Source organism: Delphinapterus leucas, chromosome 4 (assembly GCF_059928025.1).
Source record: "Delphinapterus leucas isolate spDelLeu-1000000601 "Yukka" chromosome 4, BTC_Dleu_Yukka2, whole genome shotgun sequence".
In the NCBI taxonomy this organism is placed as follows: domain Eukaryota; kingdom Metazoa; phylum Chordata; class Mammalia; order Artiodactyla; family Monodontidae; genus Delphinapterus; species Delphinapterus leucas.
Genome location: NC_143132.1, coordinates 59,449,084 through 59,473,895, shown reverse-complemented (window position 1 = coordinate 59,473,895; position 24,812 = coordinate 59,449,084). Strand labels below are relative to the sequence as shown.

The window sequence follows — 24,812 nt, the reverse complement described above, 5'->3', positions numbered from 1 at the left end:
CCTCCCCCGCCACTTTTTATTTTAAAGGAGGAAACAAAAAGACTTGCTGATGGATTGTGGGAGATAAGGAAGAGTAAAGAATCAAAGGATGGGACTTCTGTATCAGGTAATGCCAGATAGAAATTTAGACCAACCTTCCCACTGAAGACAAGTAGAAAAGCTAGAAATAGTAATAATAATAATAATAAATCTGTTGGAAGGTATCAGAGAACTCACAAGGTGATAAAGAATTACCTGGTCAAGATCCAGAAAAAGAAAGAAATACAGATTGGTGAGGCTAGCACCTGTAACTACTTTTACCTTGGGGATATTTGTTGATCTAGATGAGCTGGCTGAAAAGTTAAGTAGTGCTTTACAGTTTCTTGGGGCAAGAGAGGTGGGGAGGCAAGGAGAAAGTAAAACCACTCCTCACGTAGACTACAACCCAGCTTTCAGGCCCCTGGTGGCCTAGAGAATCTGTCCTTAACGTTGGATTAAGATGATGCCAGATTGCTAATGTTCAGATTCTGGGCAGAAGTAAATGAAAATCTTCTCTGGAGACAGATAAAATCATACAGGGCCTCAAATTTTTTCTACACTTTGGAAAACAACACACAATGCTTGGCACATGAGGAAACCTGACATCACAGAAAGAAACAATAGAAACAATAGATAATAGAGATTTACTCACAGCCACTCTAACACTGGAATTCTCAGATACTTTAAAATATTCTTTTTATGTTCAAGGAGACAAAAGACAAAGTCAAAATTTTGGCGGAAAACGAGAAATTAAAAAATGACAGCAGATTTGAAAAAAAGAATCAAATAGACATTCTAGAACAGAAAAAAAAAATGCAGTAATCAAAAACTAAGCAGCAAAACTGAAGTTTGAACCCAGGAAGTTCAACTTTAGGGACCATGGTCTCAACAGCTACTCTGAAAACTAGGAAAAAAATTGTTAACATTCTTAAACTTCCAAATTTAATGAGAGTTTAACCAACTTAAACTACATTCTGGTTAATCATTGAAAACATTATGGGATGTCATAAAAAATAGACAAATATGTAGTATGGTCAAATATGTAGTTTGGGAATACAAATTTTAAGCCACTGATATAATAAAACCATGGTCAACAGGACATTTGTCATTTCCCTGAAAAAGTTCCATTGAAAATTGAATGAAATTGTAGAGAGATACCAGCTTCTATGAATGATATAATTTTCATGTTTCATATTCTTTTACCAGAAAGTTGCACAGAAATAATTTATTAATTTAATACTGTCTAAAACTTTTAAGGTGATCCCATTGAGCTCAGTCTGGAAAATTTATTTTTAAAAGTTCCTGTTCCTTCTTGACTCTAGTAATTAAGGCGTTTTGGAGATTAGATAATATGTGTCTCTTTTCAGAATACTTTGCCTGGATATTGGTTTTTAGCCAAGGTATATGACTTGGCTTTTCATTCTTTTCAATTCATTTCTGTATTCTTCTGGACTTCCCCGTCCCAGTTGTCACTCATAGATGAAAATAACATAACTTCCTCTGAAGTTTTTTTTTTTTTCTTCTTCTCTGAGAATTGCCAGTTTTACCCGAAGTTGCCAAAATCATCACCAAGATTCACCAAGCGGTGTGTAAGGGGAATTAGGAGGCTCAAACACTGATTGAGGGGGTGGTCAGGAGTTTGGAAGGAGGGGGAAATGGGTTGGGGAGGTCCCCAGCTGTCCCTCCCCTTTCTAATGCCACAGAAAAGGGATGTTTCTCTGGTCAGCACTCCTCCCCCTCCCCCATATCCAAGTTCTCTTTGGGAAGTGGAGTAACATGTTAGAATGTTAACATACTTTGTAATCAAAATCTCAGTGTAGCTGTTACTGAATTTGCTAATAAATTGATTTGTAAAAATATTAGCTTTGGTTTCACCAAATTATCCCCAGGGGGCAGCAGAGAGTGACCTTACTGCAAATAGTGATTAGAGGCAGAGCACAGTTTCTCCCTCTGTCTCTGTCTCTGTCTCTCCGCCTCTGTCTCTGCCTCTCTCCCTCCATCCATACATCCATGTATCTCTCTCTCTGTCTCTTCAAAACAAACTATTAAGTTGTAAGAGTGCCCAAATGGAAGAAAGAATGAGTGAGTAGAACAGATTAAGGAAGGGTGATAAGTGTGGGGGATGCATTAGAGTCAAGACAGAGTTAAAAAATAGGTAGTAAAGTAATTTGCCACATAATTAAGAGACAGATTTGGAGTGCGATTTCTTGGGCTTGAATCCTATCTCCATCACTTATTAGCTGTGTGACTGGACAATTTACTGACTTTAGTAAACTGTAAAATGGGGATAATAATGTTTTTACTTCATAGGGTTGAGAGGGTTAAATGAGGCCATATTTATAAAATGCTTAGAACAGGATCTTAACTATTTACTATGGACAGAACCAGTGAGGTCTAGAATTGATATTTTAACAAAATATAAATATATAAAATGTGTTTACTAATTTCTCTGTTCTGGTTTTACTTGTTTATTTGATATTGCATACATTTTATTTTCAAATATTTATTTCTAAATTTTCTTTTTGTACAATTTATGAACTTATATTGGAAAACAATGATTAGCTCTTATCTATCTTCTAACTTTTAAAGGAGAATTATGGAGGTATAGCATCAACTGTATATTGAAAGTGAAAAATTTCAAGGTAAATATCAATGACATAGTAGAATGTAAAAAATAGAAATATACATTTTGTGAGGCTTTCTTAAGTTACTCATCCGTACATTTAATGACTGTGCATGGAAGAAGATCCAGGACTTCAGATGGGTCTTCAGAGCTTGGGTCAGGGAAGACTGCAGAAAAGTGAATTAGAGAATAGGGAAATAGGAAATGGCTAGGAGACCAGCCATTTTAGGCAATCACAGATTGAATTATAGTGGCTCTGTGGTAATTCATTAGCCTCAGATCTCTAACCATTGTACCATGAGGGCAGGGAGGAAATAAAATAAAGAGTGGAGCATTGTAGAGTTTGAATTCTTTGAAATTCTTCACATTGTTGGGCATTGTTCTTTCACCTCCATGAAATAGTTACATTAGCAACTGGGTGGCAGTAGGACAGGGTAAACTGAGGGACTTGGGATTAAGCATTTAGTAGTGTGCATGTGAGTTTGTGTGTGCGCGTGTATACGCACATGCAAATGGAAGGGTAAGTCAGGCCACATATCTAAGCCAGAATGTTCACAGAGAGCAAAAATGACAAGTAGGCATTGGCTCATTACCGCAAGGATACACATCCAGAAGATTCAGCTAAGGAAGGAGGAGCAGGTAGGTACTTCAGTTACAGGCAGTCAAGACTCAAATCCAAGAGGTGAAAGAGCAGGCAATGGAGAACAAGGGGTCAGAAATAAAAGGCCATTAGAGTCTGTGCAGTAAATATTCAAGGTCCATGCAAAGCCTTTATATAATGGGGAGGGGTCCCAAGGGCAAGATGACAACATCTTCTTGACTGGTTTCAGTTGTGGCTAAGCATGGCTGTGACACGAGACAGAGATACACCTGACTGGAAGAAGTTTACTTCAAGAGCATTTATAGGTAGATGAATTTTTTTTTTTTTTTTTTTTAGTAAATCAACAGTGCAAATTGGGGGCATTATGTCTTAAAGCAGCTCTAACTTACTAAAGCTTACTAGGCCTTTTCGTCTTGGCTACTACAACATTAACCTGCATAACATTGTTCTGTTTGTCTCTGTGGGCACTGATTCATAACTGGCAGTACTGAAGAGGAGTTGGAAGACTGGTGGAGTAAAAGGTTTGAGTTTCTGGTTTGAGGGGTACCTTTCTCTTGATCTTGTTTCCATCTTTTGCTCTGCTTTTTGGGACCCAAGGGGCACACCTAAGGAGAATCTTTGAGATTTTTCAGAGACCTGCATATACAAGACAATCACATTTTTCTCTCATTCTGTTGACTTTCACGGCTTATGTTTGGTGGATGGTTATGCTAACAAACCCTTGGTCTCTTTATTGTTCTTCCAAATACTTGCTCTGCATAAGAGGTCAAGGTGGGAGTTGGGAGGTTGGGGGGATAGGGTTTGGGGATGGAGGGGATGTAAGAGTGTGAAGAGAAGGTCTCATCCCGCCAAATCTACTTTGAGAATTCTATGGTTTTTCACACCATGCGCTTGACTCTTAAAATGCTGATTGTACATTGTGGTTGGACCTGAGATGAGGGCATAGGAGTGTGTCTATTTAAAGTTGTTGCCTGAAATGTCAAGCCAGAGGAGTTCACTGGAAAGAACAGAGGGCTAGTGAACTTGAAATGTGAGTTTTACTCCCAGCTTTGTCACCAAGTCGCTTTGGGACCTCAGGCAGATCATGTAACCCTTCTGTGTTTTAGTTTTGGCTGTGTCATTGAACAGGCATTAACATAAATGATAATCAAGAATTTTTGATGACATGAGAAAATGCTCATATCAATATAATATTAAGTGGAAAAAATAGGTCATAGACTCAATTAAGAAACTTGCCTAGTATCATCAGATTAGTAATTGTCCAGCAGAGACTCAACCCATGGTCTTCTTAAGTATTCCATGCCCTCAAGCACTGATTTCACTGTCTTAAATTGACTCAGTGGAAGGAAAGCTTGAGAAGGGGAAGAGGGGAAATATATATAGTTTACTCTTTGGCAAGAGGCAAGATGGAACTGCTAGCTTAAAGAAAAAAAATGCATGTTATTTAATTTTTTTCCTGTTTGCAATGTTTTCTTCCCCTTCCTGGGGAGTTTTGCCTTGGGGTAGGAAACTCAGCACATACAGGAGTTTGTTCCTCCCAAACATAATCTAAATACCTATGAATAGTCACATTAAGGCAGGTGTTTTTTGTTTTTGTTTTTTGGTAACTCTAAATTCCAGACGTGTGGCAACTGAAGATGAGTATTTATTTGTAATTTGGTTCAAATGATCATTCTAGCTCTTCAAACATGAAAGTGAATGGGAATAAGTACTGAATTGTGATAGACAGTATTATGCTCCCCCCAAAGATGTCCGTGTCCTAACCCCTTGTATATGTGTAGGCTTACACAGGAAAAGAGACTTTGCAGATGTGATTAAGTTAAGGATTTTGAAATGGGGCTATGATCCTGGATTACCTGGGTGGTCCAATATAATCACAAAGGTCTCTATAAGAGGGAGGCAGGAAACTTACCACCAGAGAAGATATAACAAAGGAACAGGGGTGGGAATGATGCAGCCACGAGTCACAGAATTCAAGTGACCCCCAGAAGCTGGAAAAGGCAAAAAACAGATTCTCTCCATGTGTCCAGAAAGAACACAGCCCTGCCAACACCTTGATATTAGCTCTATAAGATCTATTTTGGACTTCAGACCTCTAGAATTGTAAGATAATTAGTTCGTGTTGTTTTAAGCCACTCAGTTTGTGGTAATTTATTACAGTAGTAATACACTTATGATGCTTCTAGAGTTGTATGTGACTCCCATTATAGACAGTAATCACATAAGAATTTTCAAGGGAAAATCTTTTATTCTAAACTTGATTACTGAGGCTGTACACCTCTTCAAACTGGAGGTAACTGCTAAAAGTTATGATGACTGGGAAATTTACAGGATGGGTCAAATATAGAGAAATATCCTGTTTTGCTTTCTAAACCAAATTTAGACAAATCAGTTTATCTTGGGCACGTTCAATGCCTTACTCTAAAGTTTATCTGTGTACAGCAGAAGTGAGAAGAGGACCAATGAGCTGAAAGATAACTCAATCAATCCACTTCCTCCGTCTTTGCTTCAGTGCTTCATACAGGAAATCTATTGCTGTGTCAAGTTCCAGAGAAGTTTCTTCTGTTCCAAGTTACTAATCAGGCTGAAACACATAGAGTTGACGGAAGGGGCTATGAGGAAAGAAGTGTCGTCGTGCTGCTAATGGGCTAAGAGGATCCAGCACGGAGAAGTGGACGAGAGAGAGCCTCACCATGTCCATAGCTCCTTTTACACCTGTGTGGAGGAACAGTGCTGAGTGAAGGGCAGAAAATAAGAAAACAGAAATGCCCTGCACTTGGATAACTTCTGATCTTCAGCTACTACTGATTTTGACTCTCTTCTTAGTTGCAGGTGGGTTTGAATTCTCTTTGGGAGGGTGACAGGAGAATGACTGGTGAGAAACCTGGTCTAAGCTTTTCCTGAGCTTTCTTTGCCTTTTTTATGGAGCAGAGCATGATAAATGCAATCTGAGATATGGGGGATGGGGTTTCCATCTAAATTTACTTCACTTTATTATTCTTATTTTCCTCTTTGTCTTACTTATTTTATTTTGTGTCCTACTACACTCTACATATCTCTATAATTTGCCCCACTGCCCATTTCCTTATTCCCCCTCCCCCTTTTTTGAGCGAGACAGAATAAATTAATTTCTAGTAGCAATCCAAGTCACCTGAAAAAAGTGGCGCTATTTTCGTCTCTCCCTCTTAAAAAACTTAAATAATAATCCCAACCTATTTATGTCCATATTGTTAACAGTATAAATTAGGAAAGTTTATTGCTTTCTTGTCACTTTCGATGACCAGGCACTTTTAAAAATATAATACGTTCCGATGTTTGGTGGTGCGTCTGTGATGTAGGTCTGTATTTATCTTTAACATGTGTGGGCTGTCAGAGACAGTTTCTGGGTTAGAAGACACGTTCTTCAACATCTAGGTTCCTGCAGGGGTTGTGGAGAACTTGGGGCTATTGAGGGGCTGTCCGGGTTTCACTATAGAGGGTTGGTAGGAGTGGGAGGGAGTTTTCAGGTTTCACTTGTAGTAGGTGGAAGCAGCTGCAAGGAAACATTTGGTTTTAAATTTTATAGTTTGGTAATTGAAGGAAGAAAAGTATTTTTTCTCATATAAATGACTTTAAAATACTATCTTCCAGCAAAACATATGTTTTTCTGCATGTTAATCTTACTGGTGAGCACATGTGAAGTAACTATACTGTATTACTGTACTTTTCTATGGAGCATTTTCACATACTTTTTCTCCTCTGCTCTGCACAGCAACCAGTGAAGCAGGCATAGAAGACATTTCTCCATCTTACAAAGGTAGAAACTGAGGCATAGAGAGGTGAAATGATTTGTCCAAGGTTACACTACTAGTATATGACAGTCATACCCAGTAATAATATACATCTGTAAGCATCACTAAACATTTGAATAGGCAATTTTCCTCAATACTTAGTCATTATGCTTTTCACTAACAACTGCCACTAAGCCAATACTTAGTTATAAACTGAATGGAGTATTTACTCACTTAAAAAAAAAATCAATTGATCTGAATCTTTCAATAGTTGAGGTCTTGTTGTAGAAAGTTCTTAAAGAAACCTGTGCAGGACCCAACTTGGCAGGGAATGCCAGCTAGGCAATGAGCTATTTATGTCAAGTTGCACTATGACTTTTGGGTAAAAGAAAAAAGATCAAGATTAAAACATAATCAATAATTTTGAATTTAATGCTTTAAAGGTTTGGATTTAAAAACTATTTCTAACCACAACTAGGCGACACTACAAATATCAAATCTCTGAAGTCTGTGCTTCTATAATTATAATGTTATCAGAATGTTTAGGATAAAGATATGGAAAAGCAAATTACTTTATGTGCAGTGATTTCGCATGATAAATTCACCATGAAATAATTCAGAATAATGATACGCAAAGCACTTGGGGCATGAGTTTATAACTTTATCACTAATATTTTGTTATTAATGCTGCCAAACAGAAATAACTCACTTTATTATAAAAGACAAACTCACAAAGGAGAAAGAGAGCTAATGACTTCACTGTAAACAACATACTATTTTAAAAAATCCACTTACTTTTTTTTTTACTTATTTGCTTATAAATTCAAGCAGTGTGGTAGTTGATAGACAAAGTTGATAGGCAAGATTTATTAAGAAAATACCTGAGAGGGAAAAATAAAAACAATGCTAATCATCCACTACAGAGTCAAGCTCTCCAACCCTGTGTCTAGTCCCCTTCCCTCCAACTCCCTTTACCCCACACCATTTCTTTTTTACTTTATTCTATTATCTTCTAGATTTTTTTCTTGTGTTCAAATTATATTTTGACGTCCCCATCAAAATCTTTTATAAAAGATTCTATCTTTTATAACGATATATAATCTCACAGATATTGAGATTATGAGTTACTGAAAAGGAATCCTCCACCTTTTTTCTTCTTTGGGCTAATTTTGACCATTTGTTATTATCTCCCAGTAGGGGGCAGGCAGTAACAAGAAGAGGAGATAAAAATCAAGGCAGGGCTGTTTGGTAGCTTCAGCAGGTTTGCAAAAAACCGAAAAAGAGATTAAAAGAGATTGAGAAAAAGAAGGTGTTTGTCCTCATTAATTTCAGTCTTCTCTTCCTTTTCTAATTTGTGATAGCTGTGAATTTACACATTATAGTAATTTTTAGGTGTGGTTTCCTCTAAACATCCATGCTTAAACAATTAATAAATGAACCAAAAGTCTTTATATAGAGTCTTGTATATAGAGTGTGTGTCTGTGTGTGTGTGTGGGGGGGTGGGGAATAGGGCCTAAAAATTGTTAGCAATCTAAATTAGAGAGATCAAGCTAAGACGAAACAAACGGAGAACATTTTCAATCATTCAGTCTTGAAATTGTGTATGAATCTAGTAAAAATCCAAAGATAGGAGAAATTACGGTGGGTTGGACTTATTGAAGCCTTTATGGAAGAGATGGGTCTTGAATGATAGGTTTGGATAGATGCAGAAAGGCAGAGATAGAAAGTGGGAGGAGGAGACGTGTAGCATGGTCAAAGGCAAAGTTGTTCAGGGAGAAAAAGAACTCTTAGCTTGATGGATCAGAGATTGTTTGTTATATGACTGCAGGAAATAAGGCTGAATTTCAGGGGTCCTTGATCTCTAAACAAAGAAACTTGGATACTGTACACTAGTCAGGAAAATAATATAATAAAACAATATTTTGGAGAAAAATGTGGCATCGGTATCTCACTGAGTGGGAGTGGCACTTGGTAAAGCTTTATTTTGAAGCAGGGGCAAGAGCTCCTACCCTTGAGTTTACATTTTAGGAAGGCCCATGACATTACTGAGAGGCATTGGCAGCTGAGAAGGGAAGTTTCTTTGTGGAGGAAGATGTTAAATTCAGTATAGAGAGGATAAACACATAGGATGAAAATCCCTATGAGTACTTGGAAGTATAGCACATCCAGAATTTGTGGATGGAGGATCCCACAAAGAGAGTACACATGAAGAGATAAAAATAATAGAATAAACTCTAGAGATTTTTGGATTTGGGTCCTAGGAGTGATACTTCCTCTCTATAACAGAGAGTAAGATCTGAGAAGAGATGGGAAGGGAGACAATCTGCCATACAAATGGAATGCTTCACTTTAAATAAGAGAACAGACACTCTTCTGAAATTTCAGAGTAAGATGAGAAGTTGGATGTAAGGACGCTAATAGGTTGAGGATAGAAATAAGGAAATGGGAACAAATGAGAGTTCCACAGTAGATAAATTCCCTCCCAAAAAAGTCATGAGTATTTCAGTTAATGGTGCTAGTTAATAAGATAATTCAGTTTTCATTTGGTTTTATGTTGTATCTGAATAGTGATTAAAATATAGTAACTTTTAATATATACTTTTGCCTCTTCCCCCTTGTTGTCATCAACACACATTTGATAATTCCTAAATGGGATTAGGGAGCAGATCTGTGGTTATGAAATGACTTTGGACTGTGTGATGCTAATTGCTCCTAAGAATCAAACCATTACTTTTTTTTTTATAGTTATAAACATTAAAAGTTGAGTTTTGAGCAGAGAATGTTTATTAGCGAGGACCCTTGGAAGAAACAGCTGGGAAGTAGGACAAGGGAGCAGAGGGAGAAGTCCATCAGCAATCTTAACCATGACCCTCATCTGACCCCTCACGGGGGTCTCTAGAGTTACAGTGGCTCCAGAGAGACTCTGCATTGAATCAAAATGGCTGGGGCTTTATACCTCCAAATTAGTCAACGGATGTGGGCTGCCCTGGGAAAAGTCTGACTGTGCGTGAGATAACTGAGGTGATCTCCGAAGATGCTGAGAACTGAAGGCTGGCTGCTGACAGTGCTCCTATAGCAGCAGGAGCAGAAACTCATTCCTCGAATAGGATTTGGGTACACATACTATCTCCATCATAGCTGCCATTTCCAGGGCTCTTCATTCCTTCCTGAATTTCTGAGTTTCTGTCTGGTGTTATTTCCCTTCAACCTAAATAATTTCTATTATCATCACTAGTAGTGTAGTTCTGCTGGTGAGGAGTTCTCTTAGTTTCATTTTATCTGAATATGCTTCATTCTTGCATATTTATTCTTGCATATTTTTGCTGGATGTAGAATTCTGGTTGACCTTTTTTTCTTTCAGCACTTTAAAAATGTTGTTTCACTATTTCTGATGAGAAGTTGGCAGACTCAAAACATTGTTCCTCTGACTATAATGAGTCATTTTTTTTCTGGCCGCTTTAAAGATCTTCTCCTTATTGTCAGTTTCACCACATATAATGTGTCTATGTATAGTTATTTTCATATTTTCCTGCTTGAGGATTACTGAGATTCTTGAATCTGTAAATTTATGCTTTTCAGCAAATTCAGGGAAATTTTTTTTTTTTTTTTTTTTTTTTGCGGTACACGGGCCTCTCACTGTTGTGGCCTCTCCCGTTGCGGAGCACAGGCTCCGGACGCGCAGGCTCAGCGGCCATGGCTCACGGGCCCAGCCGCTCCGCGGCATGTGGGATCTTCCCGGACCGGGGCACGAACCCGTGTCCTCTGCATCGGCAGGCGGACTCTCAACCACTGCGCCAACAGGGAAGCCCCAGGGAAATTTTTAATCACTGTTTTCTTCAAATATTTTATCTATCAACTTTCTAAGCTACTTCATTGCAGGTCCCTATAGCTATTATAGGTTGTTTTTTTCAGTTTTTTTTTTCTCTCTGCTCTTCAGATTGGATAACTTCTATTGATATATTTTTAAGTTTGCTAACAATTTCCTCTCTCACTTCTCTTAAGGCCATCCACTGAATATTTTATTTCAGATATTGTATTTTTCAATTTTAGAGTTTCCATTTATTTTGTAACTTGTCTCTTTTCATTCTGTTGAGATTTTTTGTTTTTTCATTCATTGTGAGTCTATTTTCTTTTATATCACTGAGCATAGCTTAATATTTACTTTATGGTCCTTTTCTGATAATTGCAGTATCTGTGTCAATTTGAGGTTGATTTCCCTTTAATGTATTTTTTTTCTTCTAAGAATGGGCCACATTTCCCTGGTTCTCTGTAGGGTGAGTAATTTTGTTTAGATTGTGAATATTACATCTTAGAGGCTATATTCTGTTATATTACTTTGTTGATTTTTTTTCCCCAGAAGACATTTACCTTGGTGGAACTCAAACTAAAAACTCTCTCGGACAGTATTTTATTTCATTATTTTTTTAAAAAAAATTTATTTATTTAGGCTGCACCAGGTCTTAGTTGTGGCACACGGGATGTTTGTTGTGGCACGCGGACTTCTTAGTTGCGGCATGTGAACTTTTAGCTGCAGCATGTGAAATCTTAGTTGTGGCATGCATGCAGGATCTAGTTCCCTGACCAGGCTTTGAACCCGGGCCCCCTGCATTGGAGCATAGGGCCCTACCCACTGGGCCACCAGGGAAGTCTGATCTCTTGGACAGTATTTTAAATCTCGGTGCTTTTACCTTTAGCTAGTTGGCTTCAAGTGTGCCCTGCCATGTGGGGCTTGGGGTCAGCCAGAGAGGTGGGTACAGTTTATACACAGAATTTAGAACTCTAGCTCTCTGCCTCTCTCAATTTCAAGAGACCAGGGTTGCCCTGAAATTTATCTTCTTGTTCTTCAGAGAACTGTGGGTTTTCTGTTAGAGTTTTAGCTGTCCAGTGTCATGCCAACTGCAGCCTTTCCTGGGACTAGAAGTGGTAAATATGGGAAACTTTCTTTCTTTCAAGGATTGATACTTCTCAAGAATCTTCTTGCTTTTTCTACTTGCCAGTGGCTTCAAATAGTTGTTTTTCTATTTTGTCCAGAATTTGTGGTTGTTATGTGTGGAAGCTTACTTGTCCATAAACGAAGTAGAACTTTCTTCAAATCTCTGTCTTTTTAATATCATTGTGTTTTTGCCAAGTGATATTGATTTGGCTGGTTGTATTATCTTGGACATTTAGATCGAATGTATTGTATTATTAAATGCCTTTTTTTTTCTAAATTTCATCCATGCCTTGACTATTTTGGTGCTTTTCATTTTTCTCAAGAAAATCTCACTCCCCTTTCCCTCATTTTCTAGATTCTTATATATCTCTGTATTGGACTTAAAGATCCGTCACGAGATATAATTCTAACCGCTAGCTATGTCATCTTTAAGAAATTACTTGCCCCCCCTTTAAACAGTAATTTCCTCATTTGTGAAATAAAGGAGATGCATGACACTATTGAGAAGTATTGAGTTTTCAGACAGGAAGGATTTTAGAAACTTTCAAATTAAATTCTTTCATTTTATACATGGGCAAATAAAGCTCAGAAATGTTTAAGGAGTTACTAAAGACATTACCCAACTTTTTAGTGGATGAGCTGAGCTTGGAAATCCTCCATAGCACCAAAAAATAGAGGGGAAAGTGGATGTGGCAAGTATATGTGGGAGAATCTATGGTTTTTTAGATGTGATGTACTTGAAGTAACAGCAAGCATTCACGTGAAGAGAAATAGCAGCTTAAGGGTTGAGATTTTTGTTTAGGAAAAATAAGTCAAGGCTAGCATGTGGGCTAGTTTTTCTGTCAGTCAATAAGTAAGTGGGTGTTTGCCATGTGTCAGACACTATGCCTCATGCTGTAGATACCTGAATAAGACAGGCATTGATCCTGCTCCCATGGACCTTAGAATCTGGTAAGAAAGGTAGATATTAACTAAATCATCGCAAATAATTAAACAATATGAAATGTGTAAAGAGAAGTATAGGGTGGCATGGAAATGTGTAATTGGTAAGTCTGATCTGGTCTGAGGGTCAGGGAAGACTGCCCTGTGGAAGTGAGGTTTAAGATGAAGATGAGCAGAAAATAGCTAGGCAAGGAGGGTTGAGGGGATGAACATTCCAGAGAGTCAAACAGCCTGTACGAGGGCAGAGGGAGCTAAACTGTGACTGAAGTGGTAAAACAAGGAGAAAGCAACTGTGTCGAGGCCCAATTCAAATTCTGGAGGTGTGAAAGGATGGTGAGAGAAGGTGTAAAGGGAGAGAGGAGCAGGCGAGACTTGGGGCAATACCTTTATTAAGGTGCCTGAGGAGACAGGCAGGCTTGCAAATGAGGAGACAGATAGAGAGAAGCACAGGGTACTGGTAGAGGTGAAGGAAGGGGTTTTAGAGGGAGAGGAAAATAATAGCATCAAAGTATGCCAAGCAACTCAGGAACATAAGCACTGAAGAAAGGTCTAAAGTTTGACTGTAAAGGGCCTGGTGACCTTCAAAATTGTGGTTTGAATGGAAGGGTATAAGAGCCACAAATTGCTGACATAGAGGATGGAGTGGGTGGGGGGGAAACTGAGACTGTGGGCTTAGACCGCTAATTCTATGTTAATTTTCTATCAACATAGGGGGAGCCTGAGTGTGTTCAAACTGTGTCATTGGAGAACAGTCAGTGATCCGGTAAAGATATTTTCCCAAACAGGGTGTTCGCATATGCAGTTTTCAATTGTTTAGTGATTTCTTTTCTTTGTCCTTGCCATTTTGTTACTTTACCATGGAATACTATGCCATCTTTCCCTACAATTTATCTATTACGTAATATGGGAGTATCTGGTTATAGGATTTATTTTTGTGGTATTGACAATTTTTGAAAAAATGTTCAAGTAGCAAATAGTGGTAGATTCAAAATGATTAAATCTAGTTGTTTTTATTCTCCAAAATATCATTCTATCTGCCTTTTATTGGCTCTCTCCTACATGTTACCCAGAGGTTGTTCTAAGCCAGTAATTTTAAGCTAGTTGCCGGACAGAGTCACCCGCAGGGCCTAAAATATTAAAGATACAGTGATGGCATCCTAAGCCTACTTAATCAGACCTTTCAGGGCATCTGGACTTTCACAGATCTTTGCAGGTTATTCTGATGGGAGCTAGGATTAAGAACACTGTTTTAGGTCTTTCTTCATTACCCAAACTATCCCTGTTGTCCCAGATCGACAGGCTGCTATAGATCAGATTCTGCTCACCTTCAGATTTACCCATCACCCAATGTGGACTTTAACTTCTGCAAATGATAAGGTTTCTGAGGGCCAACGCCTTGCCTTATTCATTCTACCATCCCCAGAGCTCTGCACAGCTACCTGAAGCTGAGTACGTATACTCAGAAAACGTCTGTCAACCTAAACTTCCTCAAAATGTCTCTTGTATCTGTAACCACTCTTGCCCTTTATGCTTCTCTCTCAGAAACCAAGTGTCAGTCTTCAAAAGCAAGCCTCCACTTTGCGTTTGTCTCATCTCCTCCCACTACCTTTAGGATCCTGCTTTACCAGTTAGCCTCCTTCATTCTTGTAACTTCTAGTGCTCCCTCTTTCTGTCTACAAATATGCTATGCTCTCCTCTCTTCTTAAATACCCTCTCAGTCCTCATAGTTCCAGATATTGCCCCATATCTCTCTTTCAGGTTGGACATGAAAGGATAAAGCCACTGTCCCATTCTCCCATATCTCCCATACCTTCAAGGTCAAACTTCTTGAAAGAGCAAGTCTACATTTGTTGACAATTGCTTCTGCTTGGCCCCTTGCAATCTGTTCTACCCCTCCCTCTGTACTATAACACTACTTTCTTACAGCTCCTAAATGTCTCTGATGGCCTCGTTAGCAAACCATAAAGCCTCTTAGTCCTTACTTTAAGACTTTTCATACACGATTTGACCTTGAGTATTTCTGTCTTGAAATCTCTTTCCCTGGCTTCAAGACACTGAATTTACTTTCTACTTTTCCTCATCATTTCTGCTAACTTCACTTCCTCCAACAGATCCCTAATTTTAAATGTTTTCAAGACTCTGGTTGTGGCCTCTTCTCTAATTTCCACAACAGACAGCAATTTGGCAGCCCATGGGCTGGATCTGGCTTGAAGAGATTTTTGACTGGTTCATGTAATATTTTTAAAAATTTGAATTTGTTGCCAATATTTTTAAATTGGGAGATTTTACCCAAAAACCCTGAGATAGCGTCTGGGGTTGCTGTGAGGATTAAGCTAAATGATATATATAAAACACTTAATACTGTGTCTGAATTTTACAAACATTAAAAAAAATCGTATCAATAATTATTTTGCAGTTTCCAAAGCTCTTTCATAGATATTATTTTATAACTTATTTAATTGGCCCCTACAGACAGACTTTTTGGTTGTTTCTAGTTTTTTTTTTCTTGGAATTAAAAACTATGCTGGAATTAATATCCTAGAACATAAGGCATACCTTGGAGATATTGTGGGTTCAGTTCCAGACCACCACAATAAAGTGAATATTGCAATAAAGTGAGTCATACAAACTTTTTGGTTTCCCAGTGCATATAAAAGCTATGTCTACACTATACTGTAGTCTATTAAGTGTGCAATAACATTATGTCTAAAAAACAATGTACATGCCTTAATTTAAAAACGTTATTACCAAAAAATGTTAACCATCATCTGACAACACAGGGTTGCCACAAAACTTCAATTTGTAAAACTCTTAGTAAAGTGAAGCACAGTAAAAGGAGGTATGTCTGTATCTTTGTATATTTGATACGCATATATATTCATGATCTGTCCACTGAACACACTGACCCTTGTGATCACTGATACACATTTGTACAACATCTTCCATGAGCTAGGGAACAAATCTGTCTTCATTAACTAGTTTTGGACTATGCGATGGTAACTGCCTCAAAAAAATTAGCCCAACAATATGGCTTTCATTAATACTGTGTCCTAATAAAATGATGCAGACTTTGTGACTATTGTCACACACACAAAAATTATTCCCAGAAATATGGTTTTTATTATCATTGTATCCTATCCATGTTTCTTTTCCAAATGGCTAATTAGTTCTCCTAGTATCATTTATCAGTGATATAAATAATCATCCTTCCCCTTACGAATTTAAATGACCACTGTTATCAGATACTAAATTCCCATATGTGTAGATAAAGCAGCTGAGGTTCAGAGAGTAATCTGTGCAAAATTACAGAGGTAATAAATGGAAGAGCCAAAATGTTAGTTGATTTTCTTACTCTAATTTTGGTGTTTTTTTTCTATTTTTGTCTCTGCTAAAACTTTGGGTTTTTACCCAATATTTTGTTTACTGAACACCTAATTAGGTGTTGTCTGCTACTAAATTAATGTATTTTAAAACATAAATCACTTTCACACTGTAAGAACACGAAATATATGTTGTGATACCAGGATCAATTGTTGACATTATTATGTTAAAAAAGGTAAGTATTCTTGTGTTTCTTTGTACTTATTTTAATTTTCTTGTATAGTGACATATATAATATATATTGCAGAGTATGATATATGTGCATTTTAAAGAACAATTATACAGTGAATATCTATGTAAATTAAGACATAGACTGTTGCCAATTCTTCCTCAATTATAGCTCCCAAACTTTGCTCTAAAGGTAGCCATTATCTTTTGGGATAATCATTCTCTTTGGTGTATAATCATTCCCTGTTTTTTTTTTTTACATTTTACCATGTACATATGTAGTCCCTAACAATAAAATTTATTTTGCCTTTTTTTTTTGGTATTGTGCATAAATGGAATCATACAATGTATATTATTTTATAACTACATTTATTTACTCAATATTATGTTTGAGATTTAACTATATTTAAGTATGTAGCTGCTGTTCATTAATATAACTAATTTTTATCATAAAGTTTCAGATGTTTGCAAAATAGTTTTTTTTCCCCCGGAAAAATTCTGGTGCAGAAATAACAAATATGACTTAAAATAAAAAATTTCTTATTTAACATTTCAGTTTCTTTCCTTTTTGGAGGCAAGGATCATGTTAATTGAAATATTAAGCTATGAGACAGATGAAGGAGATAGTTTTAATTTTAAAAGGCATGTTTCATTTTATATTGCCAAAATGGCAAACATTTTTTTTTTTTTCTCTTCTCTTTCCGTAGGAAAATACATTTGTCTCAGGGAAAAAATCCTGAAATCATTATGGGAGACTAGATTTATAGCAAAAGCTGAAACTATCTTTTTTTTAGCCCTGGTCTTTCTTCAGATCCTAGTATATTCCCTCCAGATACATGTTCTCTGCACATAAAATTACTTTTATTTGGAATATTCTCCTCTCATTATCTTTCTTATTATCAGCTTCTTGTTCATCGGGCCATGTATTAATCACCTATCGCTGCATAATAAATTACCCCCCAACCAATATTTATATTCTCACAGTGAGCCAGCAGTGAGTGAGAGAGAAAACACCAGGACAGAAGCCACAGTCTCTTTATAACTTAATCTTGGCAGTGACATTCTATCACTTCTGCTGTATTCTATTTGTTAGAAGTGAGTTAGTAAATCCAGCCCACACTCAAGAGAAGGGGATTTTACAAAGACACGAATACCAGGAAGAGGGAACAGTAGGCGCCATCTTAGAGGCTGCCTACCATGCCTCAGTACTAGGATAAGTTACTCAGGTACATTTTATGTACTTTTCATTTATTGCTATTGCAATTTCACATAATTATTTGATTATTTGGTTAATGTGTATTGTCCCCATTAGATCGAAAGCTCCATGATAAATGGGCATTTATTGAGTGCCTAGCTATTGTAACTGAATAAATAAATATTATTAATGCAGCTTCCAGCTTCCATCCACCAGTCCAAAAGTTCTTATATATGTGATAGGTGGTCACTAAGATACCATCTCAATGAACACTAGTGAAAGAAGGCAGAAAAAAACCTATTTCCTTTCTTCCAAAATTTCTTGTAAAATTAGTGCATTACTTTTCAGGTAGCTTTAGTAGAGAAAAAGATCACATGAGTCTGTTATTCCAACCATTCCTGTTTGTTATTTAGAAAATAAAATTGGGGGGGAAATTGGCTATGCTTTCAATTATTCTTACAGGGGTGAGAGTTCTTTTAAATTATATATCAGAAAAAAAAATTGTAAATTAGGATCCCTTCCCCCAAAGTTACAAAGTTTATGGATTTTCTGGCCAATTATCATGGACTTCCACTAGTTCCCAACATGAAAATCATTGCATTAGAAGCAGAAATAGAATTAGACTATTTGGATGACAATTCATCTTATTTTCAGGACCTCTGAAGAAAACAATTCAATGTCTCTTCTTGCTTGAATCCATTCATAACTCTAAAAACTGTTGGGAAATAATACTTTTATGTCTAACCTATATCCACAATATGCAGTTTTATATAACACAGTACAAACATACTAACTAAAATGTTAAGCTTGATATTTTAAGCTTTCTGGAGCCAAAAAGTTATAGTAAAGTTTTCTATACTGTATTTACTTAACTATACTGGTGATTAGAAAAAGTTAGTGCTCAGTATAGCTAAATAAAGTTCTTCTGGCAATGTAATTTTAATATTCTTTGTGTGATTAAGATCTCAGTCTCAGAGTTGCATTTATTTTAAATGAAACTTGAATCTGTAGGAGAGATGTACGGTTTCCTTTTTACTGGGTTTAAAACCTCAGTTTGTAATGTTCATTGGATACCTTTCACTAGTTATTCCTTACTTATTAAGTAAGGATGACAGTCTGTGTTTTGCAGAGGAGAGAACTAGAGTAAATAAATTCATTTAATTATTTATAATGATTCAGGAAAGAAGCAGAGTAAGAAGTAAAACTCATATCCCTCATATTTTCCTGCCATTGCTTAATCCAAAATCGTCCAGTTCTGTATTTATTATGATAACTTGCAGAATTTTGAAGTCTGAGAGCTTGAAACACCAAATATTTTCCTTGTGTAAAATATCAGAATATTACCACAGATTTCAGTGTATTGAAATGTATTCAATATATTTGTATTCTATGTTCCTTTTCTAAAAGAGTTGATAGTAAGTTCATTAAATGTTAAATAACAACAAAGATGACGAGATGCAAAGACCATAATAAGCAATAAGAATGACTTTTAATTAGTTCAATACTAGCATAGAAGCCTCAAGTTTTGGAGAGAAATATCAGAAGAAATGTAAAAATAAAGCTATTCTACATTATTCTCTTTTACAGCTATATGGTAATTTTATTAGAGCATAGCCAGATACTTTAAGCTACAGTTTTGCTTCAATTTTAGAATTCTTTTAGCTTAAAATTCATTTGATCAGACTCCTTACTGCTTGTTTGTATTCTCCCAAAACCTTGCCAATGAATGAAAAGGCAGAAGAATCTTTAATTTTTTGTTTTCCGTCTTCATACATTAGAAATAATAATCTAAGGCACTATGCTGACTATTTAAGTATGGCATAATCCATGTTCTATTTTGGTTAATAACAGTTACTGAATCAGAGGTTTTTAATCGAGAATGGTGAAATTATCAGAAATGTCTATCTCTAACTTTTTTAGTCAGTAGAGCCCAGCAGAGCACAGGATTTTACAATAGATAAAAACTGTTAAGTAGCGCAAAAAAACCACGTGCTGTTTCTGAGAGCCTTTTTCACTCACTGGAGGAAGCCTTTGGAGTATGGGTTTGCACAGTCAATGCCTATACAGTGTCTACTGTGTGGGTGGTATATGCTTGCTCAGGCATATGACAAGGACGATTTGGGAAAGAAAACTCAAAGTGAGTGCTCAAAGTGACTAAGAGGTTTCATTAGTAGTCAAATCACAAAACATCTTACTTCTACTGATGATTTTGACTTAGATGGAAAAGGGTTTTTTTTAAACAGTATTTTCAGTGCCAAGGTTTTTCATTTGTATTTTCTTTTTTGTTTATTTGTGTAGAAGCATGTTCTAATATTATGTATGTTATAACCTGATGTTTCTGATATTATTTTAAATTAAATCTAGGGATAATTCATGTACAATTAACTGCATCCATTTAAAAGGTACATTATGATGAGGTTTGACAGTTGTATATATCTGTGATCATCATCGCAAACAAGATACAAAACATTTCTATCATTCCCAAAATATTCCTCCTGTATATTGGTAGTCCATCCTTGTCTTCATTCCCATATCTTCAGGCAACCACTGATCTGCCGTTTGTCACCATAAATTATTTAGCATTTTACATTAGTAGTACTCTTTTGTGTAGTGTGTAGTGTACTCTTTTGTGTCTGCCTTATTTCACTCAAGGGAATGATTTTGAGATTCATCAATGTTGTGTGTATTCCTTTTCATTGCTGAATAGTATCCCATTGTATGGATAACTAATTTATCTATCTGCTGACTGGCATTTGGGTTGTTTCTAGCTTCTGGTTATTTGTGAATAAAGCTGCTATGAACATTCATGCACAAGTCTTTGTGTGGACATATGTTTTTATTTCTCCTGGGTAAATACTTAGGATTGGAATGGTGAGGTTATAAATGGGCATATGCTTGACTTTTGAAAAAACTGCCAGAAATTTTCTAGTGCAGTTATACTTTTTTACATTCCCATTTATAATGTGTGAGAGTTCCAATTGCTTCACATTCTTGCCAATATATATTATCAGTCTTTTTAACTTTAGCCATACTTATAGGTGTGTAATCATTATCTCACTGTGATTTAAGTCTGTATTTCCTCTACGATTACTAATGTTGAACATCTTTTTCTGTATTTATTGGCAATTTGAATATATTATTGGTGAAGTGTCTGTTCAAGTCATTTGCCTGTTTTTTAATATCGATTTTTAAAATTATTGAATTGTAAAAGTTCTTCACATATTCTACATAGCAGTCTTTTGTTAAATACATGTATTATAAATGCTTTCTCCTAATCTGTGGTTTCCCTTTTCATTTTCTTAATGTTCTTTTTCAAAGACCAAAAGTTTAAAATTTTGATAATGTCCAGTTTATCAAATTTTATTTCATGGTTTGTTATTTTGTATTATAAGAAATCTTGGTATATGCCAAAGTCACAGAGATTATCTCCTATGTTTTCTTCTAGAAGTATTACAGTCTCAGCTTTTTACATTTAAGTCAATAATCAAATTTAAGGTAATTTTTTGTATATGTTATTAAGTAGTGGTTAAATTTTTTTTTCGTCTTACATACGGATATCTAACTGTTCCACCATCTGTTGTATAAAAGACTTTTCTTTTCCTTTTAAATTGCCTTAACATTTTTGGTGATAATCAATAGACCACAAATGTGTGGGTTTATTTCCAGACTCTCTATTCCGCTCTATTGAAGTATGTGCCTATCCTTTAGCCAATGCCAATCTGCCTTGATCAGTGCAGCTTCAGAGTAAAGCTTGAAATTAGGTAATATGAGTCTCCCAGTCTTATTCATTTATTAACTGTTGCTTTGGCTATTCTAGGTTTGCACTCCCATAAATATTTCAGCTTCTTAATTTTCACAGAAAAGGCTACTAGATTTTAATTAAGACTGTGTTGAATCTGTAGACCAATTTGAGGAGAGTTGACCCCTTGAGTTTTTCCATCCAAGAACAAGGTATCTATCTCCATCTATATAGGTATTCTTTAATTTATCTTAGTAATATATTTTGTAGTTTTCAGTGTAAAGCCTTGTGCATCTTTTGTTAAATTTATTCCTAAGTTTTTTCTTTTGCATTACTATAAATAGAATTGATGTAAAAATTTTATTTTCTAATTATGTGTTGCTAGTATATAAAAATATAATTGTTTTAAAACATTATTAGCATTTTAATACTATGACCTTGCTAATTTCAATTAATTCTAGGAGCTGTTTTATAGATTTCTAACAATCATGTCATCTGCAAATAAAGACAGTTTTATGTTTCTGTTTCTGATCTATATGCCTTTTTTTCCTCTTGCTTTATTGCAATCGCTAGAAACTGTAGTACAAAATTAAAAAGAAGTAAGAGCAGAAATTCTTGCTTTGTTCTTGATTTTAGAGAGGAAATATTTCATTATTAGTATGATGTTAGCTATAGGATTTTCATAGATGCTCTTTAACTGTTTGAGGAAGTTTATTTCTATTCCTAGAGTTTTAAAAATCATGAATGAGTGGTGAGTTCTGTCAAACGCTTTTTCTACATCTGCTGAAATGATCATATTTTTTCTCCCTTATTATGTTAATGTGGTCAATTTCATTGATTTTTGAGTATTCAATCAACATGCATTCTTGAGAGAAACCTTATATGATCATGTTGTATTACAAGTGCTAGATTTGCTTTGCTAATACTTTGTGAAAATTTTTTGTGTCTTAAAGTTTATAAGGGTTACTGCTCCATCGTTCTTCTTATTTGTAATGTGTTAGCCTGGTTTTGGTGAACAGTGTATTCTACACTCATAAAATGAGTAGGGAAGTGTTCCCTCCTTGTGTGTTTTCTGAAGAGGGTTTGTGTGTAGAACTGGTATTACTTTATTAAATGTTTGCTTAAATTTGTCAGTGTGGCCAATCTGATGGGAAGATTTTTATCAACAAATTTAATTTCTTTAATAAGTATAAGGCTCTTCAGATTATCAGTTTAATCCCAAATGAGGTTTGAAAGCTGTGTCTTTCAATGAATTTGTCCATTTCATCTGTTACTGAATTTGATTAGCATAGTTAATATTTGCTTGTTATTCTTTTCATGAATGTAGTATCTATGTTAACGTCCCTTCTTTCATTCCTGATATTTGTGTTCTGTTTTTTTCTTGATAAATATGGCTATTGGTTTATAAATATTGAAGAACTTTTCAAAGAACCAGCTTTTTTTTTTTTTTTTGGTCACGCCATGGCTTGCAGGATCTCAGTTCCCCAACCACGGACTGAATCCGGCCCCCGGTTGTGAAAGCACCGAGTCCTAACCACAGGACCACCAGGGAACTCCCAAAGAACCAGCTTTTGATTTTGCTTGTTTTCTGTTTTGTTGATTTCTGCTCTTCCTTTTATTATTTTCTTCTTTCTCTTTTGTTTTTAGCTTCTTTAAGTGGATTTTAGATATTTCTTATTTTGTAATTAATATTTAAAGCTATTAATTTTTCTGTAAGCATTACTTTAGCTGCATATCACAAAATGTGATACTGTATACACTTTTATCTGTCCCTCTTCTTTCATTAACAATATGCCCTGGAGATCACTCCATAATAGTAATATAAAGATATCTCTCATTCTTTTTAGGAGTTTCATTATACTTCATTTTGTAGATGTCCCATAATTTAGACAACTAGTTCCTTATGGGTGGCTATTTGGGTTATTTCTAAAAGCCTTGCTATTACAATGTTGTAATGATGAGTCTTCTGTATATATATTTTTTCATACTGTTGCCTGCATATCTTTGGGATAGATTCTTAGAAGTGATATGGCTGCATCAAAAGGAAAATGCATATGTAAATTTGCTATTTACTGTCATATTTTCCGTTATCGAATCGGTAACATTTTACATTCCCACCAGCAGTATATTGGCATGCCTATCTCTCTACAGTTGTGCAAACAGAGTATGTTGTCAAACTTTCGGGTTTTGACGATCTTATTGGTGAGAAATGGCATTTCTGCATAGTTTTAATTTGAGTTTCTTTTACCATAAATGATGCTGTGCTTCTTTCTAAATGACTAAGAGACATGTATACTTATTTTTCTGTAAACTAACTGTCCATATCTTTAGTCCAGCTTGCTATAGGGTTGTTGACCTTTATTTTTAACCCACCTTGAGCCAGCCACCTGCCAGGGAGCTGCGCAAATCACTCTTTTAAGCACTGAGGATGAAGAATGAACAACATAGATGAAAATCCCTGCCCTCCTGGAGCTTACAATCTTGTGAGGGAGTGGTGGGTTTGGCCCATGAATTTTGGCAATTGTCTCAAATCTTCCTCCTTAGCTTAACTATTCCCATTCATATCCAGCATTCATAATGCTTGTATCCATGTGCCATTATAATCCTGATTTTATGGACTTGCCTTTTAATGTTCTCTTTCAGACGGTTGTCTATCAGTATTTCTACAGAAACATGGCTTGGACTACCTTCTCCAACTCCCTCAATTTGGGTTAATTTGGGTAGTGTATTTATCCTTGTGTATTTCTTAGGATCCAACCCTTGGTTCCTACTCACTGCAGGAAGAACTACTTGCATGAAAATAATTGGGCAATTGGAGCAGCTTAAAAGTTGGGTGGCCTTGGCCAAATTGCTTCATCACTGTGTATCTATATTTCTTCATCTCTAAAATGAGGATGATAATACCTGTCAATGTGGAGAGACTAAAATGAATAACGTGCAAATTACCAAAAATCTGTTTCTAACGTTCAAAAATTATTATTTATCAATGTTTTGTAAAAGAAAATGGTAGCTAAGAGAAGTAGTGCATTCAAAATTTCTCCAGAAAAACACTGTGCCCTGAATTTTACTGTAAAATGTTTCTCTTTGCTGGACAGATATATCCATTGTCGATGCATTAGAAGTGTATCATTTTCTTGTGAAAACTTTTAGGAGTGTTGTGTCTTCCACAGTTAGAGCCCGCCAATATCCAGCCTCAATTCTAATCACACATCCAGTTTTTCTCACATAATGGCAATATAATACATAATGTGTAGTTCTTTGAAAATCCCGTGGCTTCATGCCTTCTTCTAAATGTCATTCCTTGTGCAGTTTTCTTTTTCCTTCTACCTTCCTGGAAAACGGATCTTCTAAGATCCAGCTCAAATATTATCTATTGTAGAGTCTTTCCTAATCTCTTACTACTGCACTCTTAGAATGAAACATCTCTTCTTTTTATCTTCTG

General features: G+C 36.0%; 1 protein-coding gene across 1 annotated transcript in view; it reads left to right on the top strand.

Moving 5' to 3' along the window:
- The first annotated feature begins 5,773 nt into the window (after positions 1 to 5,773).
- Positions 5,774 to 24,812, top strand: part of CD200R1 (CD200 receptor 1) — a 32,939-nt gene continuing 13,900 nt past the window's right edge. Inside the window, exon 1 of the mRNA XM_022550689.2 lies at positions 5,774 to 6,074. Coding sequence (XP_022406397.1) covers positions 6,008 to 6,074 — 67 coding nt within the window. The 5' untranslated portion in view covers positions 5,774 to 6,007. The remainder of the gene's footprint in view (positions 6,075 to 24,812) is intronic.